The sequence below is a fragment of the Carettochelys insculpta genome, chromosome 1, assembly GCF_033958435.1.
Source record: "Carettochelys insculpta isolate YL-2023 chromosome 1, ASM3395843v1, whole genome shotgun sequence".
Taxonomy (NCBI): Eukaryota; Metazoa; Chordata; order Testudines; family Carettochelyidae; genus Carettochelys; species Carettochelys insculpta.
This window is the reverse complement of record NC_134137.1, coordinates 214280978-214305131: the sequence shown is the minus strand read 5'-3', so window position 1 is coordinate 214305131 and position 24154 is coordinate 214280978. Positions and strand designations below refer to the sequence as shown.

General features: G+C 41.5%; 1 protein-coding gene across 2 annotated transcripts in view; it reads left to right on the top strand.

Annotated features, from left to right (window-relative positions):
• BBX (BBX high mobility group box domain containing) overlaps window positions 1-18858 on the top strand; it is a 209667-nt gene extending 190809 nt beyond the window's left edge. For both annotated transcript variants that reach the window (XM_074998974.1, XM_074998983.1), the window contains 3 exons: window positions 4254-4451; window positions 5566-5758; window positions 12890-18858. In XM_074998974.1, the coding sequence (XP_074855075.1) occupies window positions 4254-4451; window positions 5566-5758; window positions 12890-12977 (479 nt within the window). In that variant the 3' untranslated portion in view covers window positions 12978-18858. The remainder of the gene's footprint in view (window positions 1-4253; window positions 4452-5565; window positions 5759-12889) is intronic.
• Window positions 18859-24154: the final 5296 nt, after the last annotated feature.

Below are 24154 nucleotides of genomic sequence, written 5' to 3'. Positions count from 1 at the left end.
AAAGGAGGCTTCATCTCCTCAACTTCCAGTGAGCATTGGCCTGTTCTCTCCAGAGAACAAAAATCAATCAGGTCTTCTAGACTGTTTGTCGCCATAGCAGAAAAGATAAGCAGTCAGGTTAGATCTTCTCAAAGAGTTTCAAAATAAATCTTTGGTTTTATTTCACTCCATCAACTATCTAATCTTTTCTTTTTTCCCCCTCCTCGTGAGGTAAGAGCAAGCAGCGCCTATTGAATCACTTGAAGAAGGTGCCACTACTTCACATATGCAAGGCATCTACATGGAGTACCATCTCCATGTTAGTGAGTCACAATGGCTTGGTACAGGGACTCCTCTACATCTTCCAGAATGGCAGGCCTTCATTTGGCTCTGCCATCTGCATCCTCATACGTTGCTCCTCTTTGAGTAGTGCTTGTCAGTCACCTGAAGTGGAATTCATATAGGGAGCAGCACTCAAAGACAAGAGTGTTACTTAACCTTTTAGTAACTGGAGGTTCTACGAGATGCCTGGTCCTTCCCTGTATTCCACTAACCCTCCCCTCCGTCCTCTCTGCTCTGGATCATCTTTGATTTCATGATAGAGAAAAAACTGGAGAGTGGTTGGTCCACCTTGCAATTTATTTTCTGCATTAGAGGCACAAGATGAGCCAGGGCACATGTAAGGACCAATAGCTACTGCTTTCAAAATCTCTAGGCTCCAGGCCTGGCACACTTATGTTCCTACAGCGGAATACAGATAGGGAGCCACACATCATGAATAACAGTTATTATAAGGTAAGTAACTTTCTCTTTATAAAATACCACATGGCAGTTCTTATGCAAGCCTGTTTTATTAAACTAAAAGCACTACAGCGAACTACAGAAGGCCTCTACATGGAGGCCAACAAGCCTGTCAGTATTAACCCCCAACACTATGATAGGCTCTGTCAGGAGCAATCCTACAGAACCCCATCCAAGGAGTTTCTTTTTGGTGTCAAGTTCATTACAACTTCAGCACAGAACTAGCACATAGGTTTATGGGTCCTCCATAAACCCAGTTCTTCCACCATATCGTAAGGACTGGGGCCTATCAAGGATCCTGTCTCATGGCCGTTTGAGACTATTCATCCAGAAACCCTTTTGGTTTGGTTTAGGTTTTTTGTTTTTGTGGTTGGGGTTTTTTTTTTCCTAGTCTCTTGTCCCTTGGAGCATTCACTTTCAACTAGTAACAGCAACGAAGGGTCCTGTGGCACCTTACAGACTAACAGAAAAGTTTTGAGCATGAGCTTTCATGAGCAAAGACTCACTTCATCAAATGCTGATCATGGAAATCTGCAGAGCCAGGTATAAATAAGCCAGAGCAAGGCTGGGGATAACAAGGTTAGCTCAGTCAGGAAGGATGAGGCTTGCTACCAGCAGTTGATCTGGAGGTGTGAACACCAAGGGAGGGGAAGCTGCTTTTGTATTTAGCCAGCCATTCACAGTCTTTGTTTAATCCTGATCTGAGGGTGTCAAATTTGCAAATGAATTGTAGCTCAGCAAGTTCTCTTTGGAGTCTGGTCTTGAAATTTTTTTGCTATAGGATAGCTACTTTTAAGTCTGCTACTGTGTGGCCCAGGAGATTGAAGTGCTCTCCTACGGGTTTTTGTATATTGCCGTTTCCGATATCTGATTTGCGTGCGTTTATTCTTGTACATAGAGACTGTCCAGTTTGTCCGATGTATATAACACAAGGGCATTGCTGGCACATGATGGCATAGATTATATTGGTAGATGTGCAGCTGAATGAACCCACGATGGTGTGGCTGGTCTGGTTAGGTCCTGTAATGGTGTTGCTGGTGTAGATATGTGGACAGAGCTGACAATGAGGTTTGTTGCATGGATGAGTCCCTGAGTTAGAGTGACTGTGGTGCAGTGTATAGTTGCTGGTTAGGCTTTGCTTCAGGTTGACAGGTTGTCTGTGGGCAAGGACTGGTCTGCCTCCCAAGGCCTGTGAAAGTGGGGGATCATCGTCCAGGATGGGTTGTAAATCCCTGATGATGCGCTGTAGAGGTTTTAGCTGAGGACTGTAGGTGATGGCTAGTGGTGTTCATTTGGTTTCTCTCTTGGGCTTGTCCTGTAGTAAGAGGCTTCATGGCACACGTCTGGCTCTGTTGATCTATTTTTTCACTTCCTCAGGTGGGTATTGCAGTTTCGAGAATGCTTGGTAGAGATCCTGTAGGTGTTTGTCTCTGTTGGAAGGGTTGGAGCAAATGCAGTTGTATCTTAGTGCTTGGCTGTAGACAATGGACCATGTGGTGTGTCTGGGATGGAAGCTGGAGGCATGAAGGTAGGCGTAGCGGTCAGTGGGTTTATGGTACAGGGTGGTATTCATGTGGCCATCACGTATTAGCACCGAGGTGTCCAGGAAGTGGATCTCCTGTGGAGACTGTTCCAGGCTGAAGTTGATGTTGGGGTGAAAGTTGTTGAAGTCCCGGTGGAATTCCTCCAGAGTCGTCTCCTCTATGGGTCCAGATGATGAAGATGTCATCAATGTAGCATAAGTAGAGATGGGGTGTTAGTGGACGAGAGCTAAGGAAGCGCTGTTCCAGGTCAACCATGAAAATATTGGCATATTGAGGGGCCATGCGGGTACCCATAGCTGTGCCGCTGGTTTGAAGGTATATATCATCACCAAATCTGAAATAGTTGTGTGTGAGGATAAAGTTTCAGAGCTCAGCCATCAGATGTGCTGTAGCATCATCAGGGATACGGACAGCATTTATTCCATCTTTGTGTGGGATGTTGGTGTAGAGAGCCTCTACATCCATAGTGGCTCAGATAGTGTTTTCTGGTAGGTCGTCAATGTATTGCAGTTTTCTCAGGAAGTCAGTGGTGTCTTGGAGATAGCTGGGAGTGCTGGTGGCATAGGGTCTGAGGAGAGAGTCCACATAACCAGACAGTCCTTCAGTGAGAATGCCAATGCCCGAGATGATGGGACGTCCAGGATTTCCAGGTTTGTGGATCTTGGGTAGTAGGTAGAATAGCCCCGGATGGGGCTCTAGAGGTGTGTTGGTATAAATCTGTTCTTGTGCTTGTGTAGGGAGTGTCCTGAGCAGATGGTGTAGTTTCTTAGTGTATTCCTCGGTGGGATCTGAGGAAAGTAGCCAGTAAAATCTGGTATTGGAGAGTTGTCCAGAAGCCTCCTTCTGGTAGTCACACCTGTTCATGATGACAGTAGCTCCTCCTTTATCTGCCTCTTTGATTATAATGTCAGGGTTGTTTCTGAGGTGTGGATGGCATTGCGTTCCGCACGACTGAGGTTGTGAGTCAGACGATGCTGTCTCTCCACAATTTCTGCCTGTGCGTGTCGGCGGAAGCATTCTATGTATAGGTCCAGACTGTTATTTCTACCCTCAGGAGGAGTCCATGTGGAATTATTCTTCTTGTGCTGCTGGTAGGGTGTCTGTGTAATGGTGTGCTGGTCAGTATTGTGTTGAAAGTATTCTTTGAGTCTGAGACGGCGAAAGTAGGCTTCCAGATCACCGCAGAACTGTATTATGTTTGTGCGGATGGTGGGGCAAAAAGAGAGTCCCTGAGAAAGAGCAGACTCTTGTGCTGAGCTGTGTGTGTAGCTGGACAAATTGACGATATTGCTGGCTGAGTTAGTGGTACTAGTGTATGTCAGAGGCTGGCTTCAAAGGACTGATAATCAGAGGAAATTATTAGCGTCCACTTCGTAGAAGATTTCCATCGCACAGAATCACAGGGCTGGAAGGGATCTCAGGAGGTCATCTAGTCCAGCCCCCTGCTTCAAGCAGAATCAACCCCTACTAAGTCATCCCAGCCAGGACCATGTCCAGCCGGGACTTAAAAACCTCAAGGGATGGAGAATCCACCACCTCTCTAGGCAACGCATATGGCTTCCCAGTAAAATGCACAATTTTGTTTTTAATGCAATGGAAATCAAAGATATTGGCCTAATTTAATACAGTTTCTCTTATTTACACAAGGTGTGTCCAGGATGTTTCAGGAGACCATCACTTTGTCACAGTTTTTACTCACTAAAGCCTTTTAAAATAATAGAAACTTGTATCTCAAGGGAATCTGAAAGAACTGGTCCAGTACTATTCCTTTCAAATCTAAAACACTTCCATGGCTCAAACTCTGCAAATTTCATGCAGTCCCATTAGGGAGAATAGTGTCATGTGCAGACATATACGAATGTGTGTATAGTTAGCAATTGTAGCATTTTATGTTTCACTTGTAATTGTAACGGACCTGTCCCATTTCAGCCATATTCACAGAAGACAAAAAACCCATTGAGCCCACACGGAAGAATAAAACTTCTGTATCTGTCCCAAATACTCCAGAGCCAGTACTGCTGCACGAACCCTTGGTCGGTAGCCAAAAGAGGAAAGCGAGGAAGACTAAGATCACACATCTCGTTCGGACAGCAGATGGCCGAGTGTCACCAGCAGGAGGGGCTCAGGGTAAGGAGACGAGTCTATATTTATGATAAATGTAGGTGACTGAAAGTGGTTCTGAGATGCAAGTAAGCTGGCAGGGAAAAGGTTGTAAGCCTATAGAGGAAAAATATTTCTGTAAAAACACATGTACCAATTGGGTCGTACCATCTGGGGACTCCATAACTGCCAAACAGGGAATGTACTGTTGAATAACATTTTTAGATGTAAAAAAAAAATCTCTCTAAACTTCTATATGATGAGGTGGAGGGGAGTACAAAGAGTGCTGGGGCATCGTTTTCCTTTCCTGCTGCTGCGACCTTCCAGCAAAGTGAAGGTGTTGTGTCTTGCAGAGTGGGTACATTAGTGGGTGTAAAATTTGACCCTGTAATGTGTATAAATACAGGAGTAATCTGATGCCCTTAGCTGGGTTGTCACCAATGAGGATTAAACTTGGAACCGCAGGATTTAAAAGCATGAGCCTCTACTTCCCGAACCAAAAAATACAATTTTTACAATTCTGGTAGATTGCAAGATGTTCAACAGGGGTGAGCAAACTTCTTACTTTGGGTCCCACTTTTTGTCCCTGCAATGAGCAGCATCCCACCTGCACCCGCCCCCCCCAACCTGTCTAATGTAATCCAAACTGATGGAAATTTCAATTATGTGCATGTGAAAAAAAACCCTTTTGGCATGTGTAAGAAAATAAATATGTAGAGCATAAAAAAATTATTAACTGGTATATAACTGTGAATACACGTACATAAAAACAGTAACATATTTTGAAACATTTAATGAGATGAATGAGCCTGAGACCCAGCAGCCAACTGTTCTGTGCACCCCCTTAGGAAATTACATGCTCCCAACTCTTCCTCCCCGGAAGGGGCCCACCAGCCACTTTACACACCCGTGACACAGAAGACTCATAAACCTCTATATCATCCAGCCATTAGAGTAGGGCAGAGAACCTCAGTAAGCAAACTTGGATTACACAGACAGTAAAACCTCAAGTAATGATAGAAAAATTCCTGTTAACACTGCCATGCTAAGTGCTGTTCAGCATACAGCTTTAGCCATTTAGGAAATTGGTGACTGACTTTATTGCCTCACTGTCTACGTTTTACTTTCTCTTTTGTTGCAGAGGAAAAATCAAAGGAGCTACCACACAGTAGTCACCAGAAAGCATCAAGCGTGGAGACTGATTGCAATGACGAATGCTCTGGAAACACAGAAGCGGAGGAGACTCATAACGTTACGCCAGGCATGCCAGCTGTTTCTGCATTCTTTAGCCTAGCTGCTCTTGCAGAAGTAGCAGCAATGGAAAATGTACACAGGTCAGCGTATGCCTCATCCTTGCGTTGTCTGACAGGGTTCTGTATTTCGACGGCTGCAAAGTGCATGTAAAAGATGTCACATTTGAGTCAATTAACTTAGTCGTTTCTTTCCACCGCTGCTGCTTTCTTGACTGGTTAGTGTATAGCGCTGCCCTGTTTTAGTAGGGTGAACTGCACACTGGCTAATTAGTAGTGATGCCACCCTTTAATGATACACCAAGAGAACCACAGTGAGCAACACGGGTTTCTGAGTAGGGACAGTTCGGCACTTGGCCGTTGTACTCTACAGTGCAGAAGGCATCCAGGTGATTTTGTCATATGAACATTCTGCACTGGCACGGAGAGGAACAGATAAGCCACGGTGTTTACAATCTTGCCAACTGCTGACCAGATAAACAGCCTCATGAGCTAGGCCCAATATTCCCCTTGTTAATAAAAATGGTTTTAATAGTCAACAGCATGTATTCAACTATTACAAGGAGATTAGAAAAATTACAGGTGCACAAAACAAAAAAATTAGATAACCCTTGGAATTCTTTGTGCAATCAGCTGGCTTCTGTAAAAGTCGTCTTCTTTTAAAAAGACATTTCTCGTATGAAAAGCTTTCACACAGTGATACGACTTGGTCTTTTCACCCAGCACTGCAGAGAAACAACCTGTTCTTAAAAAAAGCAAGTGTGGGGAAGAGCTTCTGCTTCCTTGCATTGTTTAGCAATGTGAAATTGCAGAGGCAGACCAGGCAAACGTGCTGGCAGTCATACTATTGTCTGTTACGTGGCATAAACCCAGATTTCACTGACTCTGGTGTGATTCCTGGATTTGCACTGAAGAAGGGAGAACAAGTTGGTTGTCTTATTCCTTTCCTTCATTTGTCCAAGCGTTCCTTGCCCATCGTCTCACTGCAGTGCCTGTTCTGAAGTGTTGCGGGGCCAAAAGAAATCTGATGCGGTTCAACAAGGAGAAGTGTAGAGTCTTGCACCTGGGGCGGAAGAATCCCAAGCATTGTTATAGGCTGGGGACCGACTGGCCCAGCAGCAGTTAGACAGAAAGGGACTTTGGGGTTATGGTGAATGAAAGGCTGCATACGAGTCAACACTGTGCTTTTGTAGTCAAGAAGGCTAACGGCACACTAGGGTGCGTTAGGAGGAGCATTTCAAGCAAATCTAGAGAAATAGTTTTTCCCCTCTATTCAGCACCAGTGAGGCCACATCTGGAATATTGTGTCCAGTTTTGGACACCCCCCCCCGTATAAAAATGGTGTGGATGTGCTGGAATAGGCTCAGTGGAGGGCAACAAAAATGATTAAGGGTCTGGAGCACAAGACCTGTGAGGATAGGCTGAGGAATTTGAGCTTGTTTAGTTTACAGAAGAGAGGACTTAGGGGTGATTTAATAGCAGCCTTCAACTTACTGAAGGGGAGCTCCAAAGAGGAGGGTGAGAGTCTGTTCTCAGAGGTGTCAGATGGCAGAACAAGGGGTAATGGTCTGAAGTTGAAGAGGGAGGGGTGTAGGTTAGATATTAGGAAAACTACTTCACCAGGAGGGTGGTGAAGCATTGGAATGCGTTGCCTAGAGAGGTGGTGGATTCTCCATCCCTCGAAGTTTTTAAGTCCCAGCTTGGCAAGGTCCTGGCTGAGATGGACTTAGTGGGGGTTGATCCTGCTTGAAGCAGGGGCCTGGACTAGATGACCTCCTGAGGTCCCTTCCAGCCCTATGATTCTGTAACTTCAACTTTTGGGCATTCTTTAAAATTTAGCTCCCAATATATTCTCCTTTATTAGCAGTGGCCAAGTACCACCTTAAGCATATTCTGAACTACAGACATATAGTTGCTGCAATATATGGACAAATTGCTCTTTGGTTTCGAGTCAGAGGTAGAAACAACACCTGGGGACTCATATCTAACAGCAGCTAAGCAAATTGCCTCTTACGCACTTGGGCTGGGTCTATACTAAAGGGGCATGTTAATGAGCAGGTTCGAAAGATGCAGTGTCTCATTAGCATAATGGCGGCCGCGGCAATTTGAAAGTGCGGCTTTTCGAATCACATGCTGCCCGTGGAGACGGGGCCTTCCAAAATGACCCCCCCCCCCAGTTTTCTTCCGATCACAGAACCTGCTCATTAACGTGCCCCTTTCGAAAGGAAGGGGCACGTGTAGACCCAGCCTTGGAGAACGGAAGACAAAATACAGACTTAGATTGGGGGATGTGCCACATTGTGCCCTGACTTACATTCCATGCTGTCCTACTAGTATGTGATGCAGCCCTTTGGGTTGTAAGCAGAGTACTTTGTGGATACCGGAGGGTTGCAGGAGGAACAGCACACGTGGGTTACTGTGTTATTTAACATGTTTTGTTTGATTGCCTATATTTAGTTATTAACTAATTTTACAAAACCTCAGAAGCTGTGGAAAACAAATTCACTTCTCTAATTAGAGCAGGTTGGAAAATGCCAGAAGATTTTAATGTGAGCAGGTCTGATGAGCTCTAATGGATGATCTTCTTTGAGTGCGGGTTCCTTTCGGTATTCGCTGTTGGGTGTGCTTGTACTCCCAACACTCAGGACTAGAAATTCTTGCATACAGTAGCCAGAAGTCCATGCCTGTGCCTCTGCTCATGGTCTGGAACTGGAGTCTTCCGTGTCTTCTAAGTTGTTTGATCTTTAACCTGAAAGTATTGTAAACAGTTTCTATCGTAATTTCTCTTTCACAGTCAGTTTATAAGTGGTAGTAAGTTAACAGGGACTATTTTTTCCCCCGATGCTTGGGACACTGAAGCCCTAGGTCTGATGCTACAGGTCTTGCCTCTCCCATTGGTACTTTCCAGTATGTGACCTGCGTAAATGTTACCATTACTGCCTTCAAAGTATGAGATCTGACAACCCTTTCCCCTTTATAGCGGGCGGTCCAAGGAGTTCAGACTCCTCAGGCATCTGATGAAGGTCTCCATGAGGCTTTTTTTTTCTGATCTGGGGTCCTCTTGCTCTCTGCTGCATTGACCAGAGCCTCCTGCCAGTGCCCCTCCAGCACCTTGAAGCAGGCCTAAGGAATCCTGTAAGAGGGAACACAGTGAACATAGACAGCAACACCCCATAAAAAGACAGAGTTTGTCCCATTAATCCGTGAAGAAGAGGGTGGCATCTCCCCTTTCCTTGGGAAACTCCACACCTTGGAGTAGGTATACCTGGAGCTCATGGGAAACAAGAGCCATCTCTGACAGTACCCAGTGGCCCAGAAACACTCAGAAAGGCATATAAGAACAATCAGGAACACTCACCATCGCTCACCAGCAGTACGTCATGACACCCTATCCAGTGCTGGATTGTCAGATCCCATACTGGGTCAGACCTAAGGTTCATCTAGCCCAGTATCCAGTCTTCTGACAGTGGACCATGCCAGGTGTCCCAGAGGAATGAAGAGAATTGGTAATCATCAAGTGATCCTTCCCCTGTCGCCAGTTCCCAGCCCCCTTTACAGAAACCATATTGATTTTTCCCCCCCCAACAAATTGTGATCACCCATATGTTTAACAATTCTGTTCTTTACTGTAGTTTCAACCAATTTGCACTGTACTGATGTTAGACTTACTGGTCTGTAATTACCAGGATCACCTCTAGAACCCTTTTTTTAAAGATTAGTGTCAGATTAGCTATCCTCCGGTTATACAGAAAATGATTTAAAAGGTTACAGATTAAGGTTAGTGGTTCTGCAATTTCCTATTTGAGTTCTTTTAGAACTCTTGGGCTAATACCATCTGGTCCTGGTAACTTATTACTGTCTAGTTAAAAATTTTGTTTCAAAACTGCCTCTAATGAAACCTTAGTCTGGGACAATTCCTTGGATTTGTCACCTAAAAAGAAGCTCAGTTTTGGAAATCTCCCTAACATCCCCAGCTGTGAAGACCAAGGCAAAACAATTCTTTAATTTCCATTTTTGTAGATGTTACAGCGATTAACTTCACTATTTAAGGCAGTCTGCAATTTTGAGGTCCTTTTTTGAATGTCCACTTAGTTCATGCAAACCACTGTGTAAATTTATTCCAAAATTCTTCTCAACATGTGCTTTGAACTAAGTCTCTTTCGTCAACATCTGATAAGATAGCACATTGGAAAAAGAAAATGCTTGAGTGAAGTTTTCTCATTCTGTTGTTTTGCGGTCTTTCAGCTGTGTGATAACCAAAAGGATCCTTTCTTTCATCTCCTTATAAGCCAGACACGTTCCTTACACCATAACTGCAAGCACTTTCTACACTTTTTAAATCCACAGATCTCTTAAAATTATGCCTGTCTTGGGAGTACACTGGCAGGGTTTCAGAACCAAGCAGGGGCCTGGCTTGAGCAGAGATTCATGTACTCTTGCTCGAGTATATTCCTCAGAGCAGGTGACTTGTGAATTATCAAGTATCTTCTTTCCCAGTAATACTGGTGCCTTAACTTGGGAATAAATATCAGCCTCAGTAATCTGGTTTGGACATTTTGAGGTGGCACTCATCAGTCAAGAAGCTGCAACGATGTCCCAGTCGTCAGCTTGCAAATATAGGATTAAAACGTTTGATTTTTTTCAAGCAAAGGCCTCACTAGAGTGAAAACAAAATCAAGAGGATAAATGTAGGCAAAGAAACTTCCAGCTTCAGGGCCCATTTCTGAACTGACCTGTAAATCTTGAGAAGTATCACCAGGAAGTTACACTAGCTTCTTCTGCTCCTACCCCAAAGAAGATTGAAAGAAGTATTTTGTTCTGCCTATGGGCACTAAACATTCATTCTCACAACACAACCCAAAAATTCCTGACCAAGTGGTCATGGAGTGAAATGCATTTCACCATGGTACAGGCGAGAATGATGAGACAAGATCTCTTTGGCAGAAACAGCTTTTCTGCAGCCTTCCTATTCTTCCTTGTTGCAGAAAGTCGCATTGAAATACAACATTAACTACAATAATCTCTTGCCATTCATCAGTAGATTCATCAGGAATATAGGCCTCGATTCCAGCTACCCTAGATGAAGGAAAATGAAGCCAGGTAATCCCTTCCTGCTTCCCTGTTTGCAGCAGAATATGGTTTCCTTCTCCATGGAAATCTTGGTCATTGTTACAGGGGATCTCTTGGCAGAAGGCTTCCAGATTCCTCAAGCAGGCACAAGTGATGGAATATTGCCTCCTGAAGTGCTGCAACCTTTTCTATGAAAGAATTGATAAATCACTTCACTCAGTCAAAGACTATGTTAACACCCTGCATTCCTTTGAGATACACACCCTGGCACCTCACAGAAAATGTGCTATCAACCCATCATACTGAAGACAGCAGCATTTTGTGGTGGGCTTAGGCCATTTCCAGTACAGGGTGCTCCACTTCTGCTTTCTAGTAGCTCCAAGGGTTTTTACAAAGGTCAGGTTTGTAGTGGCAGCTCACCAATACCATTTGATGCTATCCTGTATTACCAACTCCTCAAGAGACCGTATCGGGAAGTATGAATAGCAATCACAGTGTACACCCACAGTGAATACCCATAGGAACCACACATCTTGAAAAACATCCAGTTGCTATAAGGTCAACAACCTTCCTTTACCTATCATATGTCATAACTGAATACAAAGGATCCAAGTCTCCTTTATGCTGCAACCACTATATGCTACTCTGGCAGAGTTAAGATTCCTGAGAATGGGCGCAAAACACATTTGCACCTACACCCAATTTAGGGCCCCTTCAAACTCCTAGAGTGGCCCCAAGTAATTTAAAAGGAGAATCAGGCTGTCACAGTCTGGGGTGCAGTCCAGACCAGTGAGGGGTTGAATCTCCATCTTCCCTGCAACCTCAGGTGCCTCCCAATGCTGTACTCTTTATAGCTCCCCAACTTGGGGGTCTCACAAACTGCATGCAGGTCATGCCCTGAGTGTCCGTCTGTAATCAACACTTTGGCTTCCACAAGCCTTGGTTACCACTTGCAGGGTGGCCCTGTCATACTCCTTGTGCTGGATTTTTTTCTCCACAACATGTGTTCTGCACAGTCCAGCCACCCTTCTCCTAGACAATTCAGATAGTAAAGATCTCTGGCCCCTGCCAAGTGGGTAGTGTGCAACAGTTTGCTACTTTTCAGGGTATTACCAGACAATTCAGTTTAAACACAATGAAGATTCATTTTCATTAAAGAATAAAACATTTATTTAACTGCAAAGAGAGACATTTAACATTACTGCAGTTCTGAGGTGTTAAAATTGGAAATGATGGCAAGAGAAACCCTTTCTAGTAACTAAAACTTAACAGGTACATTGGAATCAAGGTAAAATCCTGTCCCCCTGTGCCAGTCACCCTCCATGTCATCCTGTCCCCCTTCCCCTCTGTGGTCCTTCATCTCCACTCCCTAATCACTCTCCCTGCCTCTCAGCAGCCCCACAAAACCCACCGAGCATCCACATTCCCAGGGCATTCTGATGACAGTAAATCGACAGAATGCGGCACTTTAGTTGACAGCGTTCTGCTGCTTCCCCGTGAGGCAGAATGCCTCTGTCAATGGAAGGGCAGTCTGGATGTTCCGGGCAGGCCTTCTGTCGACAGACAGGGCTTCCGGGACACCGGGCAGCCCTGTCTGCTATGCTTCCGGTTGACCATGCCGTCGGGTTGGCATTAAATTCTAGGGGACTCAAAATACCATGCCATTTGCAAGCCATTGAATGTGCTGTTTGCTGCTTCCTGAAATGCAGTAAGTGTAAGATGGGGTGAGGGGAGTATTTCACCTTATTGCTTTGATTTAAATCCATGTCGTCTTATATGCTTAAGCTCTCTTGCCACAACTAAACAATAATGTTTTATTTGTCAGGTCTCCAGCTGTGTCACAATATGAGCGGCAACACTTGTGTGTCTGTAATTTGTTGTTTAGCTCTGTATTTGCTGATGTGCTGCTGTGACCTAGTCAGATGCCATCAAGACTTCAAATTTATTTCACATTGGCTTGCAGTCTGTTATGCATGGGACGTTTTCTGTGACTATTTCTTGGTGGGGTGACACAAAGTACATACTATATTTGTGCACAGTTTGTGATGCTGCGGAATAAGACAATTTAAGTATCTTCTCTTTCTAGTCTTAAAAATTATATCCTGCATGTATTTATGGATGTTCTTCTCTGTTTTTTCCCCCCAGAAGTCAGAGGACAACACCTCTCCCACATGACGGACAGCCAAAAGAAATGTCTCAGGCTCCGGTGCTTATTTCCTGCGCCGACCAGTGAAGCTCCACCTTATTGTAAAACATTGTGCTTTACCTAATATCCTAGCCTTGTCTTTACCAAGGGAAGCTAGTCAGTCCATATGATGGAAAATATAGACTGCAAACAAGTGCTTATTGCTCTGAGTGGCCCAGTTTTCACTTGAAGCCAGAAGTTAGCAGCTTGGGCCAAGTCCGCCAGTTGGAACCCAGCATCTAGGAAGGTGGAGTTATTTCTCTAGTAATGAAAAGAAGTGGAATGATCCTGGAGCGTGCTTTCTGTTGAAGGCTTTTAAAAAGTACACAGGTGGTTTGTGTGAAAAAGGCTGCCTCCACAGTAGCTCACACAGCGTCTCTTTTACCAACCTGAGGGTATGGAAGCTAGTTTCATATAATACCTAGTTATTCTAAACAAAAATACAAAAAAAAAAACAAAACAAAAACAAAAACACTGACGCACTGCACTAGTTATTAGATATTCTTAGTCATTTTTGTACATGAAGATTTAAGTTCTAAGATGGTTTATATAATAGGTTATGCCTACATTTATATTGTAGAATGAATTTAAAAACCTGTTCTGGAGAACTCAAGGCAGCATGGACAGATGTACCATTGTTAGTGGTGTTTGCTCAACCATGTGGTCTGGATGTTCTGCACTTTTATATTTGCCACCACCAGTGGTAGAGTTTACTGGCAAAAATTCTGACAGGCTGTGTTTTGATTTTGTTTTTTGTTTGTTTTTAATTTCGCGTTGAATAACCATTAGAAAAGGGAGTGGCATATGGGAAAGAATAACACTGCATATTATTGATTTGTCTTTCATGCATTGGAGGGTTCCTTTATTTTGCATAGATGTCTAAATGATGGCATGAAATGCTCATATAAACAAAAAACAAGTACTACAAATATGTTGTTCAGAAGTGACCTTAGTATTACTTCACTATTCTGAAAACCTTGAAGACATGACTTCAATATACATGCACACTGATATACCTACCTTTTTACATTTTACAGACACTGGAATTGTTGTAATTACTATGCGCAATCTAACTTGGCTTGGTAGAGTGTATAAAAAAGAGCCAGTTGTAGTTCGTTTTGGTGAAGTGGTAAGTTGTATGCAAGTAAACCATGACTGAAGAATAATGTTTGACTAAAGTTAGGCTATCCAGCAGAGATTCACCTGCCAGTTCCTATCCTTGCTTTTGTTTTCTTTATGTATTATGCTCTCATAAATACATCCCAGAAGCCAGCACCAAGTGTATCACTTGGATTATCTTCACTGTATTGACTTAAAATATTGCATAAGCCAGGTGGTTGTTTCTTACCAACAGATGCAAAATGATTACTAGAAATTAATCTAAAGCTACAAATTCAACAGGGTACTTCTTCCATAGCACAAGATGTTTCCCTACGTTTTGCATCACAGCACAAAGATTTACCAGATTGGACCCCAGCAATAATTTTTTATTAATTCTCTTCCTACTGGCTGAAGTTTTGATAGTATTAGGTTGAGTTTGAAGCTCTTTAATTAAGTCTTTAAATAATGAGAGTTTACATGGTTCTATCAGGCATTCTTATTTATACTTGACTGAATTGATGTGTTTTGGGGTTGGGGGGGGGTTTGTAATTCTAATTTGATGTAATAGCCATATGGAAAGTAACTCTATTAGTAGTTGCTAGATTTTAGCCTTTTGTTCCTGTAGACAAGTGAAAGTCTCCAGTTTCAATCTTGGGAAATGCTATACAACATACCACACAAGTTGTAACAAATGATGAAAGTGTTGATTTAAAAAGTAGGTAGCTTGGGAAATGTGATTACCATACCTGTAAAGTAGCACCCTGAAAGATGCATGTATTGAAGGAAGGGAAGGAAAAGGAAGTAAAGTTTTATAGTGATAGGTATGTTAAAAGGCTTTTTAAAATTCAGGTAGAAATAAGACTGGTAAAAAGCCCCCGATGGTGCCATTATAGCATGTGGCAATATTTTTAATACAATTTTATTAACCTTTTCTAAATTATTTTAAAAAAACAGAAACACTGTTGACATTTTAAAACTGTTGGGTGACAGTGAGGTGGCTGTTAGTTTTGGACCACTTTATAATTAGCTGAAATCCAAATATTTTATGGTGCAGGCTATTCACCTTGACAATGGTACTAACTTATTTCTCTAGAACCCACTAAAATAGCTGTATTTTTGCCAGAGCCGCCCCATCATTCTTCAGTTTAAATTTCAGTATTGTTCCTTAAGATGATTCTGTATATTAATGGTACCTTTTTAAAAGAAACAAAAACTATTGCTTTTTTTCTATGTGAATCAATACCTTACTTGCTCTGCTTTTCCTTCGAGAGGGGTGGGGCTGGGCCAATTTACTGGATATGACTGTTTTCAGATACTTATAAACCTTTTTGTAGATATGCTTAATTTTTAAGCGGTTAGGCACTGAGAGTAGCAGAAATCCTGCAAAGCTTTATAGTTCATTAGGCATTTGCCTGTATTGGTTCTCAGAGTGATGTCTTGATTTCAATAGCAAGAATTTTCCCTGAATCTACTAGAAAGGGTATCAGTATTTTCAGGTAACAAAATTTGTTAGCACAAGAAAATTTCAGACCAACATTTTACTGTATTGGATTTGGTTTTGTTTTTAATTTTTATTATTTTCAGTTGTTGTTGTTGTTTGGCTTTTGGGAAATTATATTGCTGTTGTGTGTACTCCAAAAGCATACCAGCAAATATTTTCATCCACTCCCTCTTGTCCACAAATGCCTCTAGAGAAGAAATTGTTGCACCTTATGTATATCTCAAGCAAACCAAAATATGATGCTTTTCTGCTTTGTTTGTTATGGTTTTGTTGTATTCTTTGTTACTGACCCCATCTCGTTTAGCTAAACCTGTTGATATTTTTGCATTTAAACTTAATTTCTGGATCCGAACCTGTGTATAAATCTTTCCTTTAAAAAAACAAAAAGCAATTGTCCCAGTCCTCTCTGAATTTTTGACGGGAGTGAGGAATTAGGTCTCAAGTGTAAAAGGCAGTACTAGTCCAGTTTTCTTTTGCTTTTATTTATTTGGTGATCTTTGATATTTTATGTGTAGTTTTGAGGTATACAAAGTGTATTTTAGTAGCTAAAGCTACAGACATACGCAGCTGGGAGAAAAATACTGTAATGTCTTTTTAATTGTTTCAGTACTGTAAATGAATATGGGAAGAATGTTCTGCAGAAGCATTTGAGATGCAGGTTCTGATCCCCACGTCTTATATTCCAGATTAGACCAAAATTAATCAAAAACAGTATGGAGATTAAATCATGCTGTTGTAATTATGGCAGTGTTTATCCCATGAATGTGCTGTAATTCCAGATGTAGAATATATTTATTTAAGATGATTGAATGCTCTTTTATACTAATTCCTGTGTCCCAAGGTCATGAGCACAGGATTTTTTGTTAGTTTCAATTCCCTCCTTATAATAACAGCATGTGTTTTGAAATCAAAAACAACCATTGATTTGGGAAGGGCAGCAGGGTTAAAGGACTGACAGAACCATATTAGTGAGTATTTGAAGTCCAGCTCTTGTCCTTTTTCCCTTCATTTAGTTGAGTGACCATCTGTCTGTTTAGTATGAACCTGGTAAGCACTGCGCAGTCTTTGATATTGCCACTTTGCATCCATGTTGAAACCTAAGAGAGCTGTCACTTGTCCCAAAGGGCATACATTAATCTGGGTGACATCGTTTAATGATAAAGAGCACATCTCTTAGTGTGAGGCAGCCGTGTGACCTAGCTCTAAAGCTGCCTGTTTAGCTACAGGACAAATTCTGGAATATTCTTTGAAGCCATAGACTCCAGACAGTTAAGGTGTGTCAAAGAAAAGAAGGTCTCTTCTCAGCCTGGTGACATTACAGCAACAAAGGGGAGGTAAAAGGCTTTCTGTAAAAGAAAACATAGGATGACAAGTGATCCTTGGGTTTGCATGATGATGTGTGCATTGATTGTTGGCTGTGCCTCCCCATATGAATGCTCCTTTTAATAGGGCTGCCTCTGCTAAAAGGCTACTTTTTTTGACTGCCATTTGCATTCAAGCCTCGTTATGTAATCTGTTTAGACATTAATGCCATTTTTATATCATGGTGTGTTTTATTTTCCAAGAACAATATTTATACAGAGGGAACAGTGTAACGCAAAATATAAAGTGAAGCCGTACTATTTATATTTCTGTTACGCTTCTGACTTTTGTGTCGTGTTCATATAGATTGTCAGACCTCATCATTTAGCTCTTATTGGGTCAACACAGTAGTTTTTGTGACAACAAAAAATGTAGAGCTCCTCAGGTGTTTAACTTCAGATATTCCCAAAGGAAATGTAATAATCCAAAAGCTGCTTTTAATACTTAGTGGGGTGCAGTCATTATATCATGATCTCACCTGAAAATATAATTGTGCAACTCATATGTCATAAACCGCATTTTATCCATTAGACAACTCTTCGCTGTGCTTGTTTGACTGTAGCGTTTTTAGGTATCTTTGTCACAGTTTGTAATATTTCCACCATTAATTCTCTTTACCCTGTACATACATACACACAGAGCTGTAAATTAGTGCATTCAGGCTGACACAGAAAAGTTTGCCTCTTCCCCTCAATTCCTCAATAAAAAGTCACAGTGAGGGATAAACTTGAAATACCAAATCAATCCTGCTAATTTTCTAATAACGAAATTTACATCTTTGAAGACGACCGTAGGGAGGACACTCTGTATCTTCAGCTTGTCTCTCGGCAGTTCATTAACACAGCAATCCAGGGTACAGAAACTCAGACTTACAAAATACTTACTTACTCAGAACACCACCGTTCAGCACACGCGTAAATGTTAAGCATGTGTTTGTGTGCTGTCCTGACTGTGGGTGTTGTTGTGAACTGGGGCCTTAATTTGCATTGGGCTTAAAGCAAATGCTAACATTTTAACATTCATTATGTTAGTCTAGAGAATTATTTTCTAAATTACTGGATTCTGGTTCTATCATCATGTACCAAGTAGAAACACTGTAAACGTCAGTTGAAAAAGATGTGTTTTTTCCCAATCTTTAAAGAAATGACTTGCCTAAACATTCCTCCTAAAATAACACTCTAATCTTACCCCCTTTTTTTACCTACAAAAGTTAAAATATCATCTCTTCCCTCCTGCATAATCTTCACCCCAGTGACTGGAGCTTTGAAAGTGACCAAAGAAATATAGGTAATGCTGAGCAGTGACCTGCAATTTTTTGTGTATGAACTAAATATTTTACACTCTGGAGTTCAACCGTAAGATGACCTGAGGGTTCTCACACCAGAATAAACTTCACTTTATTAATCTTTCCCTTGCACATCACATGATAGGATGAGATTTTTCAATGGGTCTAAAGTGAGGAAGGAATACAAACCCCATTGCCCTGCTCATCAGCCACTTTAGAAAACCAGAGTTTGCTTTGGCCTTCAGATCTTTGTCTGTCTGCAGTTGAAATGTGACTTTCTATTGTCTGTTTTCACACACACACACACACACACAAAATTCCATTGACTTCTGGTCCATAATTAGGCTTTATTTGCTCTACAGTGTGGTGTAATTATTTTCATTCAGTGGTCTAATAGAGCTCTTGCCTTCTTAGATGTATGTAGTTAATCTTAATAATCACATTTATAAAATGCATTTTTCTTCAAAAACTTATTCTTAAATTGATAATTTTTTAAAATGCACATGTTAATTCATGTGTTTAACATGCTTAAAGTACATTAACTGTGATCATGAAACTGAATAAAATATTTGAAAACAACCTTTCAGGTAGATTACTTTATATTCAATCTATTTTAGCTATCCAGTATGTACTTGTAAATATCTCCCCATTTTAAATTAATGGATGCAAATAAATACTTTAAGAAAGTTGAGCTTCTTTGATATTTCCCTTGCTTCAACATCAAGTGCTTGTTTACCTTAATGTGACTAATGCAGTAATTTATTACTCTGGCAGTGAATGAATTCTACAAAAACTCAGATTTGTTTTTTTAACTGAAATATCTTGTTAGCCCCATGAAAAGAGGTTATTCATGAACTGAACTAGGTCATCAAAATTGCAATGTGTGTTTAAAAACTCTAGGGCCATTGGAATTGATGGAAAGACCCTTACAGATCTCAAAAGGCTTTGGAAGTGGCCCTTATTGCAGGCGAATGCTGGCAAACACTATTGATTTCAGTGGAATTACACTAGGGTGGACTAACCCAGTGAAGAATCAGGGCCTTTGCCTCACTCTGCTTTCTTGGATTTCATCTTCCACACCTGGTTGCGCATTTCATTACAGTCCAGAGACACTTAACTGAAACAGTCTTTACTTAACAAAGCCCTTGTTTCATCTATGACCCTAGAAAGACAAAAGGTTTATTTAAAAAAGAAAAACAGGATCCTTGTTTACAAAAGTATAATACTGATAATTATTGTTGAGGGCGTATGTTGTGGTAGCACAGCCAGGTTGGTCCCCTGTTTGAACGTGGATTGCATTCAGTCCACATAATTCCCTCCCCCATAATGCTTGGAAAGCAATGTAGATTCTTGGGGCCTCTTCATGGACCCGAAACTTCCATTGACTTCAGTGGGACATTTTTGGTGTGCAAGGAATGCAAGTAGGATGTTGGAGCGAATACCCTGGCAAGTATGTTGAGGATGGGATCTTGTGGATGCACATGTGCTCCATGGGCCGCAGCAGGTGTGTGCTTATTGAAACTAGTGGAAGCCCTACAAACACAGAACTGACTTCATGTAGAAGAGTCAAAAATAGCAGAAGGGAGCCCCCTACCTTTTTTATACTTATTCTGCCCTCATTTACACCAGGGAGAGCAACATACAAGCTGCCCTTTTTCTCCTGAGTCTGAAAGCTTTTAGGCTGCCTGCCTACAAGGACATGCCAGGACTCAAACAGATACAGGCAGTGTTAGATCTATGAAAAGATCCTATGGAAAAAAGGCTTGTTATAATGAAAGAGCAATGCCATAGGTATACCTCATTCTGAAGAGAGCCCGAAATCTTCCACCTGATGTCTGCCACACTAGGGTATTTTGGATCACCATCCTGTTGATTATTTTTGCTTCATTCCTCAGATTCTTTTTTTGTCTGCTTTCATTTTGTTCTGACCCACAAAACAACTTCTTCACAATACATTTTAAACTGTCTCCAAGTGCATCAGATCTCTTTTAAAACCCAGCTCTAGATCCTCTTGTGTCTACTAGCTGCATGGCATTACAATTACATTTTGTCACTTAAGAGACGCATCCCTTTGCTGTATGATGACATGGAAAAACAATGTTTCTTCCTATTAATGTTACAAACCAGTTCAGAAATACTGTCACTGGAGGCCATTGACCCATTTTCCCACTGTTTGTCCATTTGTTTAATATGCAACTAATCCTTTCAAAACAAGTTTTGTTTTTTGTTTTTTGAGGGGTGTTATGGGGGTATTTTTTTGTTTTGTGTTTTTTAAATACTATAAATATACACAAGCATTCCATCAGCAACCTAACATTCCTAGCCAGGCCAGTTCCTTAGCAGGATACAAACACTTTGTAACAGAATGACATACATCATATTTATTTTCTTCAAAATGTTTGTTTTGTGTTTTTCTCAAAAAATAAAACCTACAAGGTACCAAGTCTACAATCCATTCAGTGTGAACTTCTTGGGGTGACCATTTCTGGCACAGAAACAATCGCTTTGAAGTTATAAACAGTTACAATAGAATTTTGAGACCTGCTCTGGTATATTTAAGCTAATTGTCCTTTGTTAATTGCTTTCCATTAGGAATAAACAAATACCTGTATATCAGAACTGCAGCTTCTGTAAATCCTCATAGCTTCACATGGAGTTATCCCAGTTTTAAACCAGCTGAGACTCCAGCTTATTTAAAGTTAGAGCAGACAATAATTTCTTTCACTTTCAAGAGTGCATAAAAGTATCCTCCTCTTTTTCAGTCCTTGGGAGTCAACTGGAAAAAGAGACCCCCAGATCAGCTCCGTTAATTCAGTTAGTTGTGTTAAGCTTAATACTAAAATGTAGTTGATTGACAAATTGCTACAGTTGTGGCTTAGAACCACCAAAGGTTCCCATTCAATTTTAAATCCATTCTGTTACTTTGCTGTGTTGTATTTGTTTAATTGGTTATGCTTCTTAGCCACAGTATCTAGAGTACCAGATGAATTTTTTTTTTGCGGTTTATTTTTTGACATCTGTTTGATCTGTCTGTCAGTTACAACACACTATATGAATGCTGTTTGTCTTTGGTCAGGAAAAAATTTAATGTGCGCTTCAACTGTGCATACTTGCATGCAAATCAGGACTGCAGAGTGAGGTGCTAGTTTAGCCATGGGCACTATATTTCACACCAGATTCCATTCTCAGACCAATTAAAACCTGAATAACTACATGCACAGTAGAAAAGTTGTGCTGTATCATCTTCAGTGTGAAAGAAAGCAATGTTCATTCAAATATTTATGCTCCCTTTCAAACATTCCATAACTTAAAGGGCCAGCTGCTTGGTTCTGCTAAAGCTGTAGTGTGTTGCATTCGTAGCTGTTTTGCGTGATTTCTCCAGTGCTGGAGAATTCTTCAGGCACATAGAGTCAGTATATTGGCTCCAATGTAATCCACTTCCAGCCTTTGGTAACAGGTGCCTGGGTAAAGGTGAAATAGACTGTGGGCAGGTTTCCTCTATCCCCTGGCTACAGCTGGCACTTGAAGCTCTGCTGTGAGGATCTGGTCTGAAAAGCTGAGTGCAAAGTTTGAGAGGGCCAAGTTCCGTGTTGTCTGTCCTGCATTGGTCAATAGTCAGTATAAAACCAAATGGTTTAAAATTACTTTCTCATTTGTCTCCTATTCATTAGGAAACTAGTTGCTACTTCTACAATATTCCCTATGGGATCAACTCATTTATACATAATTGACCAGATGGGTTTTTCCTCATATGTTTCTTATAGTCTTCATTTGTTCTGCTCCACCACGTTACTTTCTGCCCACACCCCCCATTTTCCATATGCCTGGGATTTTCAATTAAATTGTGTTCAGCTGTAAGTCTGCAGCTCTGACTTTGTCTCCAAATATTGCTTGGTGTGAGAGGAAGCACAAGGGGAGACACACAGCCTCTCCTCAGCCCATAATGGGAGGCAGAAATCGGTGAGGTTTCTATGTGTGAAATAACATTGATGTCAGTGTAACTGATGGTGACAAAACAGAATGACTAGCAAGTTAGCTGATGACTAACAACAGTGATATATTCTAGTGGCAAAGCTGTATCAGGCTTGGCAGAAATTAGCAACCAGTAAAAGTCAACTGACAGCTCTAGTGTGCTTCTTTCTTCGAAGCCCATTCCTTGCTGCGTCCTAAAGAACAGCCAGGCACCTAAGCGTTCTTGGTCAGATCATGCTAGCCAAAACCCCACAAGGCTGGAAAAGAGTAGCAAGCCTATAAAGGTGGGGGAATTCCTGACTCAGTGGGAGGCGATTAGAAAGGTTTCTGAGTGTAAGTAGCATCATCATCCTCCATCTTCTTCAAGTGTGCAACTCAGTGGAGCTGAGCAGTGTTACCCCTCCCTTTCAAGACCAGCAGATTCACTCCTACCACCATCAGTGTCATCTTGCCCTGATCGTTCTTCCATGTGCCAAACCATCTCCCATAGTTTAAAAGTGGGGAATTTAGGGCAGTTTCTGATAGGGGCTGGTTACAGTGAGGGGGAGGCACTTTGCTGGATTTTCCTGGAGCTCTTCTGGATCTGGAGGGCCACAGACTCTGGCCAGTTGAGGGTTAGGGCAAAATCCTGTTCTCCACAAACTGGAACAGTCCCACAGCAGTTCATCTGTCGCCCAGAGTAGGTTTTGGCCTGAAATATAATGAATGTAACAAAATTAGTGTCTCTGTTTGTAGCCTTGATTTGCATGTAAAAACGGAGGGTCCAAGTGCATATAAAAATAGTCAAGTGTTGAACTGAGGCAGTAAGTACCTTTGCCCTTTTTTAAGTACAAAATAAAACTGTGAGCTTCCAAGTGACCAAGATGTGGGAAAAATTTCTGTTAAACTCCTTGAAATACCCAGCAGTACTTAAAACTGTGTTGGCTGCATACATTCAGTTATGTCTGTGGTATTATTACGGAGGTTTAGCTTGAATTTATCAATGAAACAAATCTCAGCAGAATGCCAGTGCGAACAGTTCTTAATAGTCTATTTTTTGTCTGAGACACTCAGGATTAGAAATATCTTTTTCTGATCTTTAGTCCTGCCCTAGAATTAAGAAGCATGGTTACTGATAGCATTTGTGCTGGTCAATCAAAAAGTTTCTACCCAGACAGACTATTCAATTTTAAATCACATCTTTCTGGTTGCCATCCTGCTTTTCGTGGAATTTCTACTTGAAATGAGTTGCTGCTGTTTAGCCAGTTGCTGGAGTTATGGATTGACACTTGGATTCCAAGCTTTGGTAAGATGAAAATCATTGGGCTTGGAAGAATTATCATGATAGTGGCTGTTAAAATTATTTGCCACTGAAAGGTTTAAAAATAAACAGTGTGGTAATCTAAAGTTTTAGGTTTACTGTCTCAGATAGTAGGGCCCCAAGAAGTATACAGTGGCTACCTCCATGGGATTCCTATCCTGGTTGAGGCCTGTAGTTATTACTACTGTAGGATAAACGTTTAACAACAAAGTGAGTGATCTTCAGGAACTTGAAAAAATGTTTAAATTACCTGAAATGCAGGCGCTTCTGGTTTCCCAGTTGTTTCCCGGTGGTTTAAAGTATTTATTTTTCGCCCTGTTTCACAAAAAAACAGCAACTGTTTGGCAGTGGCCCAGAACTGTAGGTAAACCTTGGACCCGAGACCTTGGCAACTTTCAGACACGCAAAACAACTTACCCTGATGTTCTAAGTGGCATTCTAAAATGCCTGTGATGTAGCCTGCCTTGATTTAAAACCAGAGTTTGTGAAAGATTATTTCTGTTCTCACAGAAATGAGATGGGAGGAAAACATCTGGGCTGGGTCTACACATGCCCCTTCCTTTTGAAAGGGGCATGTTAATGAGCAGGTTCAAAATATGCTAATGAGGCACTTCAATGAATATGCAATACCTCATTAGCATAATGGAGGCTGCAGCGATTCGAAAGTGCGGCTTTTCGAATCACACACCACCCGTGGAGACGGG